This window comes from Argopecten irradians, chromosome 1 (genome assembly GCF_041381155.1).
Source record: "Argopecten irradians isolate NY chromosome 1, Ai_NY, whole genome shotgun sequence".
Lineage (NCBI taxonomy): Eukaryota > Metazoa > Mollusca > Bivalvia > Pectinida > Pectinidae > Argopecten > Argopecten irradians.
Window position 1 is genome coordinate 65227063 of NC_091134.1, and position 21302 is coordinate 65248364.

Genomic DNA, 21302 nt, shown 5'->3' on the forward strand with positions numbered 1-21302 from the left:
CAGTTGGTGTGGTAACATGTTTGAACAAGATGGTGGCGCATGCACTATATAATTTACAATGTCTATATATATATAGTTTTTCACATTCATTGGCATACATATTTTAACAATAAGAAGTAAAAATCCGCCAATCCTTGACAATGTCGTATCGAGTGTCAAATTGTTTGTAGCACGTCAGTTAACTGTGATAATTGAAAACGTAAAAATCTCAAGTACGTTTGTTAAATTTGAGAGCCCTTTACTGAGAGAAAATACCCGCTTAATAAGGTGTTAAGTGGTAAAATAATTAAAAAGTCAGACAATCTGGATTCCGGAATGAATTTGTCGGGGTGTGAGAGTTGAGGTGATAACAAGCGATAACTGATTCGATGGTAGGTGATAACAAGGCTACTTCACGCCTTACAACATAGCCTTGCCATGGTCAGTCCTGACGCACGGACAACAAAAAGCCCTGAAAATGGCCGTCACTCCGGCCAGCTAGAGTCCGCATTGTCGTGAGGTTCATTAAATGGATATTATTGGACATTGTCATCTGTTGGTGACAAAGAATGTTTGTTTCGGCGGATCTGCCATCTCAGCATGTGGTGGAGGATATGCTAATCATTGGCAGGATTTAGTGAGAGTCCTATAGATAATGTGAGAGAGACAGACTTGTCGCTTTGTCAGTTTCGGACACTCAGCTTTCTTTACAAGGCAATAAACCTTTCAACAATGGAAAAGCTTAACGTGAAGATTTTTGATATAAAATCAGATCTTCTTCTATCCATAAAAGTATACACATCCTTCACATTTCTGACTACTGTTTTAAGCGATACAATGGCCATATATGTACATGTACAATGTACATTTGTATTTAGATAATTTTCCATTTCTAATCCTGATTCGATAATCTGTTTTCACAATATTACCCACTTTAAAGGACTATTAAACAAATGATTGCGGATTAACATAAACATATATTATAGACAAATCAGTATAGGATATCAGTATTGATTCACCTATTATATATATTCATATTAATATATTAATTATGTAAAATTGTCCTTAAAACAGATCCATTAATGTTGCATTTCCTTTCCACTAAAGCTAACAGGTTCAATTTTGATTATCTTCATTAGCTATACATACGTACATTCCAAGTTTTATTTTACACATGCTTCCCATCCGTCAGCCAGGTGTCAAAATTGAGTAGTCATACAAGCCCGTCAATTAAGTTTGATATTAGTAATTAGTCACACCTGTATAAATCACGTGCATTGTCTTGACATTAGAATTATGCTCTGTCAAAGACGTCGTTAGCCTTACTTCAAACCTGTCTCGTCACCTAACAAGCAGGTGTCATCAGCAAAGTGAAACTTGAAAGGGAAACTAAATAACAAATTAGCTGTTAACGTTTCTTTGTGTCCCTGTAAGAAACAAATTAATGCATCACTTTTATGATTGAACGGGTACCGCCACGTGTGTAAAGGGAGATTTGCATTGATGTTTAATTGAAGTTTTCAGTTTAAGATCAATTTTATCGTTCCATATCTCAACTAGTAACGGAATTATTTAACACCAAAGTTTGCGGAAAGACAGATTTTAGCAAGGCTTACCAACTGTTACTTCTTGGACTCTAGTTATGGTAATTATAGTCTTCATTCTTATAACTTAAAAAAAACCATATTGATTTTAAAGAATAATAGTTTTACATCGCTGACATGTGTATATTTGAGAGGGAAAATGCGTAAATGGAGATTACAACATGTAGATATTCTTTTTGTAGAGTTAGCAAACGTTTATAATCTAAAGTTATTTTTGGCATTGTTATCTATTTCTTTATTTATTTTTGGAATATAATATAGCATTATGATATGCCTGTTTGTAATTCCAAGAACGAATTTAGACCAACATTACAATTTCCTGGTTAGATATTGGAAGATTTCCATAGAATTTTCGATTAATTCCATAAAAGGGTGATAAATTACGAAGCACTTTGCCTCTAAACACCAGATCTAGATATTGAATCGCCTGTGCCTGCAATCAATGGGCTTGTATACACTATCCGCTACTCTTTGTTAGAGTTCACGACAGGGCAGGTATATATCATAAAACGCTTTTATTAATGGCGTTTAATATAATAAATTATTGTAGTATTGATATTCATATTTTCTGTATCAAGTTTCGTGCATTCCCATTTATCAATCCCTCTCAACCTGCCTAACACAGCAAAATACCTTGGAGTGTGTTGGCAGGTATTTGAACAGTTTCCCGGGGGTAACACTAAAAGTAGGTTTATAAATTAAATATAAGTTGTAGACAATGTCCTAATATTTATGTCATATTGGTGGAACCTAATGCTAAATTTCTGTGTATTCTAGCGGCTATCCATCATCTCTTTAGAGTGGCTGGATTGAGTAGGGATATTCATCATAACAACTTTACTTGTTGATTTGAGGACGATCACCTCGAGCTCCCTCTCACAGGAGACAAGATAGAGGCATCATTTACATATAAACGAGGAAGCAGATAGAGGCATCAAATTCAAACCTGGCCGACAGAATATTTTCTAATTCCAGATTGTGAAAAGATTTATTTTGATGATCAGCCCTAACCTTCCTTCGAGGTCGTAAAATGTTTGAAAGTTACAAGTAAATGGGTTTACTCCCAAACACAAACGTTAAGTCGTCACGGTCCATGTAACAAACTGCGGAGTAAAAATCGCCCCAGATTTCGTGCTTTATAAAAATTCCTACACTAGTCCTTAACCTGAAATTAAACATCGTAACAGAAACCGTGTCTTTATGCTGGGTACAGTCGAACAAAAGCTCCAAAACATCTCCGTATAAATTAATGATTATAAAGCGGACACAATGGCAGGGTATAAAATGTTTAAACAACAATGGATGGTGGCAGGCAGGGGTAGTCCGGGGTCAGCTGGGGTTACATGGGGACGGCCAATAAATATCTTATATACATTGTACACTGTCCTCGGCTCATGGACACCGTACGTAACACACTTTTTGTCGAGATTAAAAAAAATGAAAATATGGCTGCGTGCTTCCGGCAGTATTTGTTCTTCTAAATTAAGATACATGCAGTGTATATTATTTCAATAAGATAAGATTTTACTTGAATTACTGAACTGATAAGATTATGACACATACAAATGTAGATATAAGACAAAAGGAACAGAGAAATAGACAAATAAATGTATATACACCCTACCCTACCCTGAAAGGAAAAATATCAATATCTAAAAATGTTAAAAAACAAAAACATAGAATACAAAAAAAAGCATATTAAATATAATAGACTGTAGGAACTATATGTATACTCTAAAAATAGTCTAATATTTAACCTTTCGTTTGTATATTTATTACGGAAGTTATCATAATATTCGTTTTGCAAAGGATTTGGTAAGACTATATGAGGGAATTCGGGTTAATTTTCAACTAATGACGCGACTAAATTTTCTGTCTCAAAAATTGTCGTTTTGATATATATAACATAAGGAAATAAAAATTTAGCTATCATATTATATATACATTTTGAAATTCGTTAATAGAAAACATTTTATCTACATTTTGTCTTATGTATCGCAATACAAAACCATGTTAGAAAGTCATTCACATTCTGCAAGAACTCGCAACACCCACATGATTTTTATTTATTTATTTATTTATTTATTTATCTAAATTAATTAATAAATTTATTTATTTATTTAGTTATTTATTTTATTAATTTATTAGTTTTGATTACAGTGGCGGATTTCGATGACAGTGACGGATTTAATATTGTAACATTTGTGGAAAAGAAATAACCCATCATACATTAAATAGATTTGTTAATTTCTGTTTACTTTATGACACGTATTTATGTTTTCCACATCTTACATATTTCTGTTTACTTTATGACACGTATTTATGTTTTCCACATCTTACATATTTCTGTTTACTTTATGACACGTATTTATGTTTTCCACATCTTACATATTTCTGTTTACTTTATGACACGTATTTATGTTTTCCACATCTTACATATTTCTGTTTACTTTATGACACGTATTTATGTTTTCCACATCTTACATATTTCTGTTTCTAACATATGTCATCGACGATAATGAAAACACTGTAAACGAAAGGTTTTATTATTGTATACTATTGTATTAAAATAGTATACACAAATTGAGACAAAACGGGGACGATATCGTTAAATAATAATCAGCGTTTGACAATATCCATACACAGAGGGCTCTAAGTTTAACTTCTGTTTAAATTTCTGAATAAAATGTTCACGAAAATAGACGGTTGGTATAAAGAATGACTTTAACAAAGCCTTGTGTTGATCTATTCGGTGAGTAGGCACGTTCGTACCAGTCATCTCTGTTGACACAGGGACTTGACATCTAACGTCAATAACTACTTGTTACTCCGAACAAAAACTAAGGCCTCATCATAAAGCTTGTAACAGAGTATCACAGACACATTATAAAAATCGCCACACGCATATAACAACGAGACACTGGCCTCTTAAATCAGACAAAACAAATATCCAGCAGAGAAAAAAGGAACTGAGAGGCCACTCAAAGTCAAGCTTTTTTGATAATCTGGCGAATTTATACAAATTAAAAACTGAAAAGTTTCAACAGGTCACTTAAATCTGATGATTTATCCGTTTACTAGGATTTATCATACATTTTTTAAGTGTCAAAATATTGACAGGTGACAAATGATATCATTGATAAACAAATGTTATACAATGATTTACTATAATTAAGAGATTGGCAAGGAAATAAACAGAAGATCATTTCGTCCTCGATTAAGAAGATTTACCGATTACTGTGATATCATCGTGGTTTATTACAGAACATTACGTCACGCCTTCCGCACATAGTAACAGACGATTTACGGTCGCGCTGGGGAGATTAAGAAATATTTAGTGACTTATAAGGCCATTTTGTTGTTACATCACTTTAAACGTGTACATAAACTTTTATCCAATATGTGATGTTTTATGATTTTGCGTACTGTTCTTTGAATTATTTCAATGGATAAATAGCAAAACAGTTGTTCATATACATGGTTATTAGAGCATCAGTATATTTCTGTTATTTTATCTTTTTGATTTTCTAATGCATGCATGACGATATATCAATCACTAGACAATTTTGAAATTTAAAACCCAATCACACGAGTTAATCTAATTTAGAGGTGTGTTTAAGTAATGACAGTCGATAACAAAACTAACGTTACATTTACATCAGCTTTTATCAAGTAAAATAATTTTAGAGATATGAGAACTTGTATGGTGAATGTAAAATGTAGTGAACTAATCAGTAAATTAGCTTGTTCATGATCAGTCAAGTTTGAATGGATTATTAACAATTGTGGACGCAATCAGCTAAAATAGTCGTACAATGACAGAAACTACACTCACATGAATATTTCAAGAGAAGAACCGACTTTAAAGTCTACACGACTGAATGGTATATTAAGGTATTTTGTAGTTCATGCGTTGTGTCATCCGCAGCATTCTGTTTCAGTTTTGCCCCACAGTAAACGATAAAATCTACCGTGAAACGCCGTTTGACAATTAAATCAGTCATTAGGGCCACGGCATAACTACATTTTAATTAGCTGCTGATGAATATTCATGAACTGTTCCGTTGGCAGTCTTGGCAGTTTAGGTAAATACTAATCAATAAATGTATAATGTATATTCAGTATTGACGGTATTCATGAGGGTTCTGGCGAGTGTATGGCTGTATATATATTGTAGAATCTCAGGTGGGTTTATTATTCCAACACACAGACGTCTAGAATGTATTAATTAACGTGGATTCATTTCGAAATAAACCCAGGTTGATTGACACCTTCATCGTTTGTGGCAGCTACGACTGTTGTAAATTCTATTCCTGTTATAACACAATGCTAAGTCGACTACGGGTGGCCATTTCGAGTAAAAGCGGGCTAGCATTGTCATCCTTCGCAGGGGTCACGCAGGGTCACTGACAGGGGGTGGAGACTTGTGAATCGTACCTAATCGGCCTCCATTGATTAAAGATTTTCTTATTTGTTTTGCGCATGCGTGAATTATATGTTGACAATTTAAAGCATAAGGTATATGAAAGAGACTTATAAACCATGTGTTGATCCGGTTTTAATATATTTAGAGAGAGTCGGGCTGGAGTAGTGACATGTCATACATTTTAACTATAGCATGAGATAGACACAGGCGAGAAAATGGATATGAACATTTTACCGACATTAACACTTAGGTATATTTTTTTTATATTTTGACAGATCTGAGAGTGCTCTGGTGTCATGGCGCTGACTACTGATGTGTCACGGTGTAGACAACTATTGGCGTGACTGATGACGGGTGGCACTGGTCACTAACTGACCACAACACAGCGTGAATAATTTTCAGCTTGTAACACCCAGAACTGTTCATGGCATTCAACAGACTGTATACTCGGAGCACCGTCAAATTCCTGGCAGAAAGCGTTCGTGACGCAAACAGTTAACATCACTCCTGGAGAACTGAAGTGAAAACAAGTTCGCAACGGCGAATTAGGAAAGCAACATTTTCGTCGGTAAAACGTAAATGTTTATTTCTTTTTACCACGGAGTTTATGGATTTTAGGATATAATGTGACCAAACACGAACTTCCAAGTGTGTGTCGTGTGTCTGTGTTTTTGTGAGCCATACAGGGTATGAGAAAAAGCACAGGGTATGTCATGATGGGAATTGGATTCACGCTAGGAATTGTGCTGGGGCTGCTGATACAGCTTCCGGTAATCACCCTCCCAACTTCCGGTCGGGAGCATCTTGCCCTGGGACTAGATCTCGTGGGGTCGGAACCTGACGTTAGAAAACGGGCACAACTAGCGAACGATTTAAATATCGACGATATTAATAAGGTATTACGGAACGGTGAAGAGTTGCATGGAATTACACAGAATTATCCGCTAAGAGGATTGAAACACTCACTTCATAGTGTTGTTTATCCCACAAACAATGGAAGTAAGTCGCATTTACAGGAGAAATCTGTGCCGATCCCCAATATTACACGAGATTACCAGCAGCAATCCGACAATCAACCAATTGTTTCACCTCCGGACAACGAGCAGGACATCCCCAAGCAGGATCAGCAAGGTGCCTCCTGGGTCAAGGCTGTTTCGGATATGGTTGATGGAATATTATGGTCATCTTCTTTGGAAAATAGCTGTTTAAAAGCTGGACAATCCGACACAGAACAAAAACAATGGCGTGAAAAATCGTCTCGCTCTAAGGTTGTAAAGATGAGCGAAGGATGTGGCAGGATGCAAAACCGCCTGCTCATGTTGTCTGACGGAACACGTGCATGCGCGCGGTACCGTCTCAATACGGACCAGATACAAGGCGAAATTTATTCGTTCTATCTTGGAAGACTTCTACGCATTAATAATCTATTACCAACCGTGCTTAGTGTGGTCAACTCTCAGAGTGACCATTGGCGGACTGTTCATACGGAGATGGCAAATGCCCAGTGGTCAGACAACAAAGTGGTCGTATTAACACGATGGTCAGAAGGGCTTTATCCTGCCTACATCCCCATTCATCTCAGGGGAGATAATCGCGCTCTTCTTCCTACATCTGGGTCTCTCGGTGAAATGGGTGCTTGCGAACTCATGCAGTGGTCGGACCTTATAGTGTTTGATTATTTAATCGCTAACCTTGACCGCGTGGTCAATAACATACACAACAAACAGTGGAATAGTCAGATGATGGAGAGTCCCGCCCATAACCTGGAGCGGGACACTGATGGAAATCTCATCTTCATGGACAATGAGTCGGGACTATTTCATGGATACCGACTTTTGGACAAGTATTCATCATATCATAAATCATTATTAAACTCTTTATGTGTGTTTAGAAATAGTACGGCAAACACCATTGAAAGATTACATCTTTCAGGCAATGTCGGAGATGAACTACAGCAACTTTTTGTACGGGATGAGCCTGCTCATAACTTTGTCCCAACCATTCCTAAAAAGAACACGAAAATTCTACAGCAACGAGTGGGAGATGTTTATGAACAAATCCAGCATTGTCGGGCTCGCTTTCTGTAACAGTGACGTTTTTCTTTGCTAGAATTATCATATCCTGTGTTATCAGACACATACGAAAATAACACTGCTTTTATTTCGGTAGCTTTCGGTACAGAATTATATTTCAATATTCTGATGTGTCGGGTAAAGAAAGGTTTTATCATAAATCTCAGTTTCTGCTTCATTTGCTAATTTGGTTTTCGTGGTTTCATGATCTGACAATGTAATGGCTTATTTCTATTTGATATATTTAATGTTCATGTAATGTTTGACTCATCTTTTATTACTTTTCATTAATGAACGAAATTCTGGATATGAATTTATTTTCGGGAATTTGAAAACAATCGTACAACGTTTATAATGTACTAATAAACATAAAGAAACATTTTTAGAAAATATACAAGTTATACGTAGATCAAATGTGAAACATAAATTCAAACCAACATAAATACCACATCAATTGTGTCAATTGCTTCATTCTCCATTTTATTATATTCCAATATAACAAAATTGTCAGATCAAGAACATAGGAAATTTCTTTGCATTATGTAAATTGGACAATCCAAATGTATTTTCTCAATCAAATCTTATTTTCCATTTGGTAATATTACAATTTTAAAAAGTGTAAAAATTCTATGAATAATGTAGACTTAAGTCTTTATATGACGAAAACGCTTCTGACTTCTATGAATAATAATATCAAATATTTATATATTATAATTAATCTGCGCACGATTTTTTAACTTTTAGGTAATATCGATCTGATATGGTCCAGTTTATCTGATAACCTTACCTTGCGAAGAGTTCCCTTTGTCTTTAAGACATCTGCAATATTTGAAGTGTACCTTCTACTCAAAGTATGTGTGGTATGTGATATACATATGTATGCAAATATAATGTCGTTTATTTATATATCTGTGATATTAATGGTTATCACCCTTGTAAAGGGTAGTGAGTGCTACATACCAAATATTAGTGTGTTTATCTGTTTGTTTCCATATCGTTAAAACGTCATTAAGATGTTTGAAGTTGTCGCAAGTATGTTTGAGAAATGTGTAAGCGGTATAATGAATGGGATGAGAGAGATGCCATTGCAAGTGATTGAGTCATTATTATGTAGAGTTTGTACGATAATATTCTATAAGTCAGCAAGAACAATAATTACGCTATTAATTGTTTGTTTCATTTTTGTAAAATTATCTGCTTGAAAAAAATCCAACTATTAATACATTAACTAATATATAACCATACTTTTATTTCTAATTTATGTTAAATTCTGCAAATAGTTTCTCTTGTCAATTCTAAGGCCTTGATTCCATAATGTGTTATTCCAAAGTATTGTTTGATACAAATATTTCGTCATATTTGTCAGAAACTACAAGATAGCAATGATGTCTAGCAGAATTTCAAAATTGGACCAATCAGATTGGTGTTAAAAAAGTAAAATATAAATTTCAATTAGACAGAAATCATTAGTAGAGGTTTAGCATGAGCGGGTAATTGTCATGGGTGATTCGTATGAAAGAAGAATGAAGAATTAATATGAATGTGTCTATAATAAATACACAATAACAGAAAATAAACATAAAATCTGACTGAATCTGGTTTGTGTTTGATTTGAATGAGTTATGCGTTGTATGAGTGTAAGTGTCCCTGGCGAGGTACTAAAGACCCGCCCAGCCGTGTAATAGTGGTATTGGCCACAAAACTACTCGCCATTTATACAGCTCTAACAGCTTAACACTGAGGAATAATGCTGTATAAATACATCGTACGGTTTTATCATTGTTCCTTAACATTTCCAGGGGAAATGCCAAAAAAAGAACTAAAATAACAGAGCTATTGTTTGTCTCAGTGATCTTCTCATTTAGAAAATAATAAAATACAAGACTGGTTAAACAATTTCCGACTTCAGGTAAATGATGAAACTGAAGCGATATATTCGAAGACAAATAAATGTATGTTATTATATACATTCATTACTGTGAATCATACAGAATCATGTTTATGTTCCTGGATAAAAAAGAATATATAAATAAGGAAAAAATCTTTACAGCACATTTTTAAGCTGCATATGCTTTGATGTAAGGCGGATTTAAGAGGCAATACGTACTATAAAAGTTAATGGGCACGTACCCGTATTGTACCTGTGAACTTGTTGAGTTCACCTGTCGCCTTTCCGCTCGGGTGGTCAGTTTGGTTACCTTCTCAAAGGATACAATTTTATGGCCGCCCTTGTAAAGGTTACACCGTCAAAACCAACAATACACGGGGATTTGTCGCTTTCAATAATTATATGGCTACACCAAAATGTCCGCAACCACAGGAACCGATCACCTTTTAATCTCCGGAAAATAATTTTATGTTTATGGAGTTTTCGATGATGTGTTAAACAATCATTATGTTGATATCAAATATTTATGGAATCTTGCTATAAATTATCAAAGTAAATGGTTTCATTTAAGGATAAAGTGTTGACAAAAGTTTCACATCTCGTTAAGTCATTAGGGTTGGAGGTATTTTGGGGATACAAACACTGAGTAAAATCTTAAATATTATATTGCCAAATGTGTTGGAAACCTACATACATGTATTTGCAAACTTTATTACATTGTATGTTTCATTAAAACACAATCTGTTATAGACGTAGATATGACAGACATGTACATGTATTTTGAAAGTTATAATTGCTACACTTTATAGAATAACTATTTTGCCTCAAGTAAATACGTTGCTATCAATAATTGTTTAGGTAGTTATAAAATCAGAAGAGGATAATGAAGTAGCTTCATAAATAAGAGTCTAGAACAAACTGCAGAGAAAGAATAGGACACGGGAGGATTCCAAACCTGTAAGATATTGAGACTACACCATTCACAAATTTAAAACTGAACCCTCTACAATTCTTGTTGAGATAATAGACTGAAACATTGTGATATGTCCTACACTACAAAGCGCCATTGGCAACGGATCATGAACGAATCCTTAGAACATGGTTCACTGCAAAGCGCCAATGGCAACGCACCATGATCATGAACAACCCCAAGAACCTGAGCTGCAAGTAACTACTGTGGAGCTGAATAAGAAAAATGAATGTTCAGGGACAAGCTTTAACCATACGGTACGGTGGGTTGGAACAAGCACGAAAAATAATAATGATTGCATAGAAATGATTGACAATATTTTCACCTATAGGTCGAAAGGCCTACGGAATAAAATGAATGAAATGATTGACACACAGAAATATTAATCGTAAGATCATTTTACAATATCAATATTTTTATATTGATATCCATCAAAATACCACATGTTTCCATTTATAAGCAAATTTACGTATATTTTTGTATTTTAATGCTGCATTTCAATAATATAATTCAACACTCCACATTCATACATATTTGTATTTTATAAGCTTAAACAATAGTTTGAATTCCTAATATAAAACAATAGGGCAATATATATTCATATACAACATAAAGGGAAACACATGGCATATACATATTAAAACGACATTGAATGAGAATGATTACAGGATGTAAATATGGACATATTTTTAATTAATATAACATTTGACAAATTTATATAAAAAAAACCCTGTAATATCCTCAATCTTAACACTAAATATCTGTTCACTATTCACCTTACCATACAGGTAGAAGATAGCAGGGCAAAGCAATAGCTATGCCTGGATGACTGTTGTGATCGTAAGAAATATGTAGAGGTGTCATCCAAGCTCACAGTAAAAACCTACTTGATAAAAACCATTGTGTATTTGCAAAATTAAAAATTAAAAAAAAAACACAAAAAAAAACAAACAAACAAATAAGAAACAGAAAAAACATCAGAGTTTGTTAAACAATTGCACATATAACATATGTAATGTTGTTCGGTAAATGTACATGGAAAACAGATTCTGGTGATAGCGTTCTCAGCTTCATCGATGATCCACAACACAAATCTAGATCGATTCCAGGCCAACTGACAAGATCGAAGGAGAACTGATTGTCGACAACGTACCCACAAGAGATGTTATGAATTCCTGAACAATAACGGACTTAACTATAAAAATATACCCCGATGAGACAATCAAGCTTTTCCCAGTCTTTACATGCATACACCTGTATCGTACAGGGTGGAGTTGGGGGTTGGGGTTGGGTTGCATTTCTGAAGTCTTTACTCATCACTGTCATTACAAATAATACCTAACAACGGTCACTCATTTACTGTGGTACAAATGAGTAATTCAATGTTCATAATAATGTATTGAACACGTACTTGTTATCAAGCTATCATGCTCTATACACTATTAACTTCGAGCTTTCATGCCTAACGACTTATTCACGACAGTTTCAATCTCTATTGCACCTGTAGGGAAATCTTTTCGGGCCATATTTAATTTTTCGAATTAAAATTGATGAATATGCTAAATTGAATCGCACGTGAGTTTAGTTTGGATTTCAGCACGTCTTGTAATCTGATTATTTTCAGGAACATTTTCAATAACGCCCATTTTAAAGACACTTTAATTCAGTTTAGTTAAATATAGAAAAAAATATTCGGAGGGCATCAGAACATACTAACATCACTCGACAAAGAGATATTTAATATAATTCATTAGCTTTATGGATCTGTCTAAACATTTCGTGAACAAAGACTGTTTATTCTGGTATAATATATTCCTTCATTAAAGAGGATAGCCAGTTGTTAATACAGGGACTATTCATAGAAAAGGCATGCTTATGAAACGTGATGGTCAAGCATTTTAGAATAACATGGTATCGTGGTCAAGCGTAATTGACCATTTGTGTCTAAGCATATTGAGATAATGCGTCCATTGAAATGTAAATGCTAATTATACACCTGTACACACGTAAAAGAGGGTCAGCTCTTGGTGGATGGGTAGAGCAGGTATCCATTGTTATCCAGGTAATCAGCTTTGTAAATCTGCTGATGACAGGTAATGGAATCTCGAGAACCAGGATATACATGTACGTTTATCGATCCTAACATTAATCAGAATTAATAATCAGTCCGATGTATAACTCTGTAGGAATATAAAGTACACAATGACGGGTTGATCTGATGTACTTACAAGGTGTACAAAAAACCGAGATGTTCTAAGAATAGAGGACGGAAACAAAAACACAACCACTTCATCTAATGGTTTCCATATTTAGACTTTTGAAACAATTATTTAAAAGCGAGGTCAAATAAAACAGAATGTATGTTACAGTGGGAGGCTCAAATGTGTGCTCATATGTGATGCTATAAAGCAACAAAAAGCCAGTGTATTGCAGGACGATTGTGTTTACCCACACAGGATCGTCTGATAAAGAGTGAGAATACCGAAGGAAAAAGGTATATAAGGAGCAGTTTCTAGGAGGACACCAATATGTCGGAACAATGAAAGAAGGCTGCTAAATAAAGACTGATAGTTAGGGGGCGACATCAGATAGAAACAAGACAAAACCTCATGTAAGGTCTACACAAAAGTAGGGAACACGGAGAGAGTTTAAAGTTATATGTGCCGTAATTTTCATTCTTACAAATAAAGAAGATCTTTTAATATGTTACTCACAACCAAAAATAACCAACATTTTGAGATTGGCAATATTTACAATGGATAGGTTTTAACAAGTACAAATAAATTTAAGCGGAAAATTCCAGTACTGCCAAAATTATATTTATAGCTACAAATGTACAGTACAGAGAAATGAGTTCATAGGTCAGAGCATGAAACCAACTTGTGGTCTACAATGTCATTTCACAGTTTGATGTTATTGGTAATTGTTAAGTGATTTCTGCATGCATGTTTTCCTCTAAACATGCATGAATCATTAACACAAGAACTTATAGTGAATCAATTCTGCATTATAACTAATGTTTACATCATATATAAGACACCAACCGCACCATACATGTTTGTCTGTCATTTGAATGATTTTCACATTACATTCATCAAACCTAAAGGTTTTAAACAAATCACAGAAGTAAAAATAACATGTCAAAATTTTCGCCCAGTTATAACTTTAATATGTGGTATTCCGTCTTTGCATATTACAGAGTTAGCTCCCTTGCAGATAGGTATCGATTGTTACGTCATTATTTTGTGAGCGCAATTCACGTCGTTTTCTCCGAAAAGTATGACGTTACGCTAGTAAACACATGACGTCACAATCAATACCTACCCACAAGGGCAGATAACTCTGTAATATCCAAATACGGAATTAACAACCGGGTGTACACGAAGATAGGTCCGCATCTCACATCCAAAAGCAAAGTCATGAAACAGGTGGACAATAAAAAAGTATGACTGCAACAAAAAAGTAGACAAGAAGGCTATTGTGTTGGTGACATTAACAGCAAGCATCATAAGTAGATTTGTATGTAGCAGAAACACAATATACATTTCTCCCCTTCAGCATTTTATTCCCCCCCCCCCCCAACAAAATAGAGGATCTTTTTGTGAAAGCGGTATCTTATCAATTTCTATGATGAACGCTAAGTTTAAAACTGTCGATGCAATACAAGGGTATATTTATATAATTAGCACATGTCAGTTTTTAACCGGAAACATCATTTAATTTTGTTCAAATGTAGGTTTTGCCATTTATGTTGATCTAATATGTATTGCGTCTAGCAAAGAAGGAACAACACCCATGTTTAACGTGAGGATCAGTTTTACTCAACAAAGGTAAATCTATTAATGTTAGTGTGATAAGTTTCTGAAAAGTATGTACAGCTTGCATAGGAAACGTTGGAAAATCTCGAATGAAATTGTCACAAACACGCATGAATCTTTTATTTTATAGAAGCACATATCTTATTATAAAGAGTGTTTCAGCATATGTTTCTTTACAAAATTTAATAATATATCAAATACGTGACAACCATTTGTAAAAAGATAAAATGATAAAAAACACTATAGAAAACAGGACAGGATACACCAGCCGTCCGTCATCACAGATTGTGTTTGTCGAGCTTCAAACGGATGCCCCATGTCAGATTGTCGATTGGGGATCATTGGCGATACGAGGACATCCATCTTGTTTTTTGAGACACACAGACAGACATAGCCCCGACAATACTGCCTCGTGTTAACAACAGAAATCATATTCTGGAATGTGTTTGACTGCTGCAGAAGTCACCATACAACACGAGAAAACACGAGATGATCTTGACGACAAAATGCACATTTAATCCCACATGAATGTTGGTGTTGCATGGTGCCGTGCACTTGTCACGCCCTCTAGTGACGTGTACACGGCGAATTCGATTGGCGCGTCTTTGATCTCAGTCAACCTGTTATTAGATACAGATTAGGTGTAAGAACACTATCTCACCTTCAACAACACCGGGAAGCGATCTATAGGGATTAAAGACATGACAGGAAAGGATTAATCGGTATAAATAAAACACAGAGCACAGAGCTCATTATTAAGGCACCTCAAAGTGTTTACGCCAGCATCATATCACCTGGTCCATTACACTCGTACCTATACTGGACATATACCAGTTATTTTACGACACACTACAAAGGAATTCTAAAACCGTAAAAAAACCAGAAAGCTCACACCCATGCCCACTGCACAAAGCAAGTCTCTTGTAATGAAATTCATCGGGATTCAACATCTGATATCGTAAATTGAACAAATCTTGAATAAACATCAAAGAAACACCAAACAGAGCACGGCTCTATATATGCATCATAATGATAATATTATACAAACTTAATGAACGATTGGCAATGATGTATAATTTAGATATTACAGCATAAGAGGAAACACTGATGAAATAAGATCAAATTAGGTACTGTATTGGATGGGCCATGTAAAACAGCCGTAGATAGTCAAACATTATTGCATTGAATCTTCCCGAGCACTTTGTGGCGGAAAATGTAGGGCAGTCCTGAAAAGATTTCAAACTGAATTCTGGAAAACCGCGAACATTTACCTGCTATATAGTAAATGAACATAGTAACCCATGGAAATATTTTATCATTTTGGCCTTTATGAACGGTATAACATGACAGCATTGTATAAAAAAGCATTAAACAGGGAAACTTCCAACGCAACCGTACAATGTCCTGTAAGGTAGATGGTTAAACTTAGACATGTTTCCCTATGGTTGTTGGAAAAGAAACCTCAATATGCGATTTGTTTACTATGATAATGAAATAGATTTTGTTATTGCGACATCCTCAGCATTGGGAGAATGGTAACAATTTAAACCACAGTAGCGTCTACTGCTTAGTCAACTGATTTCTAACAACACGACCATCTCCAACCTTCTTCAAACTTTACCGGGAGTGATGTCCTTATGGACGTTATCAAAGTTATGGTTCACTTAAATTGATATGCACTGTATCTCTAAAAACACACAGGCCGTAACAACACTCAAACGTACATATAGAAATTGAACAGTGTTTTGATTGCGTTAAAGGTGGTATGAACGCAATGGGATACAGACATATTCAATGTAGCGCGTTAGCGCTACATGTAGAATATGTCTGTATCACATTGCGTTCATACCACCTTTAACGCAATCAAAACACTGTTCAATCTTTATTTAAAGTTGTATTTCTTGTAATTTTCGCTGTAACGATATGTCGTTTTAACATTTGATATTTGAATATGGACATGTAACTTGATGATTTAGCTCCCCAAAACCATATGTCAGTCTATAAAAGAGCCGAAATCTAGGGATCATATATTCCTGGTTGTGAATAAAACGCCTTCAATCTCCGCCATATTCAGTACCTTCGGGTTTTGTCGGAATTCCGAATCGTATCACGTGACTGATGTCCACACGTCCTGCACGTGGTGATCCAGGTAACTAGCGTAAGCGCACATGTGTTTGTTTACGTTTTCCTTCTGGCTAATATGAGCAAATCGTGCTGGTTTATGTCCACAGTGCGAGTATTTTAAACATCTAATTCACACATTGCAGTGATTCAATATTGTGTGTATAAAAATTGTAATGTGCGAGCATAAGTTTCTTTGTAGATCCAGTCTGCTATGGTCGACCACGTGTTTTGTTTACGAAAAATTGTTGACACTTCTCTTGGTTTTACAACTCTCGTGTTACTTCGAGATTGTCGCGACGATGCTCGGAAGAGTTCGGCATCTTTCGAGCCTATTTTTTACGTGTACACGTTAAAAAGATTTTTCACTTTTATAATTAAAATACTTCCAGTGCTGCAACTTAATAAAAAGTGGTAAAACTAGAAAGTTTAAACCTCGGACAGACGGAGAAAAATGTGTATAGCACCTATACAGTTTTTACTATGACAAAAAGAGCGAAAGTGATAGACTATACAACTTTAAGGAATAGATGTTTATTTTGTTGAGGTTATGAGGGTATAATGATAATGGAGCACGTGTAAATTTCGCTGGGGTTACATAATTTACACGTGCTCCATTATCATTATACCCTCATAACCTCAACAAAATAAACATCTATTCCTTATATTTACAGTTTTTCAAGTAAATGAATATTATTTTTTCCCGCGGCAGTTGCATATTTTTTATTAAAATACCCATATTTTTTCTCTCCCGTCATCGTCAACGAATTCGATTTAACAGCTGATTGGAATCGAGTCATTCATATGTTCCTGCCAAAAGTGGGGTCATGACCTCACGTTGCTACGCCATCGACTATTCACGTAACAATAGAATCGCCGCGCGTGTTGTGCTAAAATTATACACTGTTAATGATAATACTAGAAAGCATGGTTATTGAGTCCATGTCAGTACAAACTGTAAATATATTTACATAAATAAGTCTACTTTACGTCAAATTTAAAACGCTTATGGTTGCTAAGTTGGGTAACTACGGAAGTCAGGATGACCGAAGATATAGCTCCGATTGTTGAATGTTATAGCTGCAGTTTGATTTGAAATATATCAATAACACCTTTAAATTATTTGTAAATAATGTTTTTTTTTCAATTTGATAATGAATCAATAATGATCATTTCGAATACAAATTGAGATAACCGAAGCGGAACGACTACCGGTATATTATCGTTGCCAGGGTAGTGATGCGGTCCGAAGTGGAGCGAGCCGCCATATTTGATTTTCAACCGAGGAAAGTAAATGTGAACAAGTATTAGCTTCCCAAAAAGCTAGGTGGGCAACGCGGACGCTTACCCTTTTGATTGGACAGAATATGGAAATTAAACAATGATATGATGATATTGTTTAGCAATTTTAATTGTTCTGTTGAAAGCCATTTTATAATTTGTGAGCATGTGTTAGTGCAAGGTAGCTAGGTCTAGTACAAACGAACAGTTTTAATAATGCTTTTACTTCCAATAAATTATAAAGTCTTTTTTTGCAGAGATTACTAAGCTCAGAAAAAAAGGCAAAGAAAATATTTAACTTAATTAATCTAATATGTTTCTATGTTTTTCTATGGTCCGTTTTCATTCCGCTATTAGTATGTTCCGTGTCCCGTTAATAATATGTCTTATTATTAATGTTACACGATGGTGATCTAAATTAGATAAGAAATATAAAAGTAATGTCTCGAACATGGTATGCTACTACAGATATATTTGTTCCATCTGTAAATGGAACCAAATTTAATTAAAATGTCCGATTAATTTCTAGAAAATCCTTATTCAGAATACTTTTACCACGAATGCTTGTTCTACACCGAAATCTAATAATTAACGGATGCAAGCGCACATGTGACCATGCTTTATCAGGAAGATGGCGTCCGAATCCGGACAGATTAAAGTCTGTTTCCGTAATTCGTTTTAATATTACTTCAACAGGCAGTGCTTGTAACACACCGAACATCCATCTGATTCAAGCGTTCTTGCTACATGGCTATCCTGCAAGATGGCGTGATTTGTATCCGATTCTAACTGCTACGCCTCAAGCGGCGTAGCAAATACCCTGTTGATCAAATGGTATGACTGTTGAGCTGCTGAATGTTTGTAATGTATGTATCGGTCTACGTACGCGATATAGACTAAATTCTTCATAGTCACGACTTTTATTTTATTGTACGGATGATAGACAAGTGTTCGCGTGGTGTGTGACTGACGTAACTATGGAATTCCTCGAACATTCCTGAGGAAAGCCCCGGTTGTAGCCTCGACCAGCGATTCTTTTTGTTGTTTATTACCGTTACAGTGCTTGAACACATATTCCGTTATGATGTCAAATACATTTTAATTGGATCTAATAACAACATTTTATTATTATTTTGAATCCGACAACGAGGAAACTTTGTTAACACTTCATATAGTAGGCCAACCGAGTAGGCTAATGACGAGCATGATATTGTCTATGCCGCCTAAGGATCAGTTTTGAGACAAATAGAAGACCGAAATCGTTTTTCAGTTTATTACTAATTCAAAGCAAATCTGTCATTTGTGAAAAGGTAAAATGTAAATTAAGTAATTAAAGTTTATTTAGATTATCAAATGACGCAAAATCTTACCGAAGCGTGAACTAGAAGTAGTCCGATCCTACTCTGGGTTTGTATTTATACGTCGTTGCGTTTACGCTCATTTGAACGCAACTCCTTATTCCTTATAGCTTATTCCTTAAGCTAGGAAAATGTACAGAAAAAATGTTATGTATAATCAAATGCATGCATCTTATCAACTGAATGTGAATGGGAACACCAAAAAATGTGTATTTACTCATTTGTATTCTCCTGAGCAGTGTTATTCTCACAATTTTAATTTAATAATCAACTGAATTGATGTCATCTTTCTGCGAATGTAAAATCTGTTGAGTCAATGAGAAATATGGAAGTATTTGAAAATTAAAGTCCACTGTCAGAACGTATTGAAGATCAAACTTTTTAACGTTAAATGCAGATTTTGTTTTTGTTGTTAAGTTACCAATAGTGGGTAGGAGACTACGTCACGACTTTGATTTACGACTGGGTTCACTTTGGGCCACAATTTCATTACATACCATACAATTGTACATGTCTTAGGATGTCTATACATACAATTGTACATGTCTTAGGATGTCTAAAGCATATAAGATATTCAAAATCCGAAGTCGAGATCATGAAACTGGAGACCAAGTTTCTGTATGAATGGTTTTGAGTGCCAGTAATACATCTACTATGTCACACGCTTTTGGAAGGATAAAAGCTGATCTGATTTAATTAAGTTGATAAGGTTGCACATGCGCACTAAACATTTATAGGCATTTGAAATTTCCTTGGTTTGTTCATACAATGTTTAATATATTCACAACATTGTATAGCAGGAAATTAAATAAAATCGTTTATTCACAAAACGATTTTGGAGGTATCAGTAGTATAAAAAAAGAGAGAGAACATGATAGCTTATTTCAACTTTTGCGTAGAAATAAGTAATGAAAGGCTCATGTTTGGTGATTACACCTATATATCAAACATGCTACACGTAAATCACACTGTTGTTAGTGTAACCAGAGGTCCTAAAATAGTATACATTCATTTCCTAGTAATAGTTGTCTCTCGATGGTGTCCCAATCACAGTCATTCTTGCGTCTATCACAGGGATGCAAGCAGTGACGCATGGCTCGATCTGCATGTTGAGACTATGTCGACAAATGTCATGGTTCTAATTTCACATTGGCCCATGTTTAAACACTAAATTTATGTTCAGTCTCAAAACAAATTAGGCGAATCTGCTGAATTCAGCATACCACGCTTCTGCTACAAAATTTCACCTTCCTTATGGTCGACGTGACCACTTGCAAAAAGTTGTATTGTCCTAGAAAAGTGTAAAGTTGCTTCTTTTACATTCAAGGTAAAGCAAAACATTTTATGTCTGACAATTATCAGTATATGAACTGTGCAAAAAGACATTTTCTAAACATAAAGTGCACGTTTTTACTGGTCAAGAGTACTAGTAGTAAATCTTTGTCGAGTAGATGTCATAAACATATGAAATTACGAAAATACTAGCATAGGAATATAATGATAATCCAGATTCAACATCAACGAGGTTTCAATTATACTACTTTGGTATTAAAAACTCCCACTTCCGTCAGCTGTGGAGCCAGCTGAAACTAGAGATAGGCAAACCACAGATGTCACAAGAGACAGATAGATGGGGTATATATTTGGTTACTTTAGTGGTGGAATAGGAGCTGTGAAAATATCTATAACAGCAACTTTATATGGAGTTTATACAACAAATGAAATAATTTATCATCACTGGAATTTGTAAAGACTGGCACATCTAATGAATCAAGTAGGAGAACA

The 21302-nt window shown here is 35.0% G+C and overlaps 1 protein-coding gene across 2 annotated transcripts in view; it reads left to right on the top strand.

The window, feature by feature from the left end:
* Positions 1–9670, top strand: part of LOC138305560 (four-jointed box protein 1-like) — a 30311-nt gene extending 20641 nt beyond the window's left edge. For both annotated transcript variants that reach the window (XM_069245857.1, XM_069245867.1), the window contains exon 2: positions 6285–9670. In XM_069245857.1, the coding sequence (XP_069101958.1) occupies positions 6699–8096 (1398 nt within the window). In that variant the 5' untranslated portion in view covers positions 6285–6698 and the 3' untranslated portion in view covers positions 8097–9670. The remainder of the gene's footprint in view (positions 1–6284) is intronic.
* The last annotated feature ends 11632 nt before the right edge of the window (positions 9671–21302 follow it).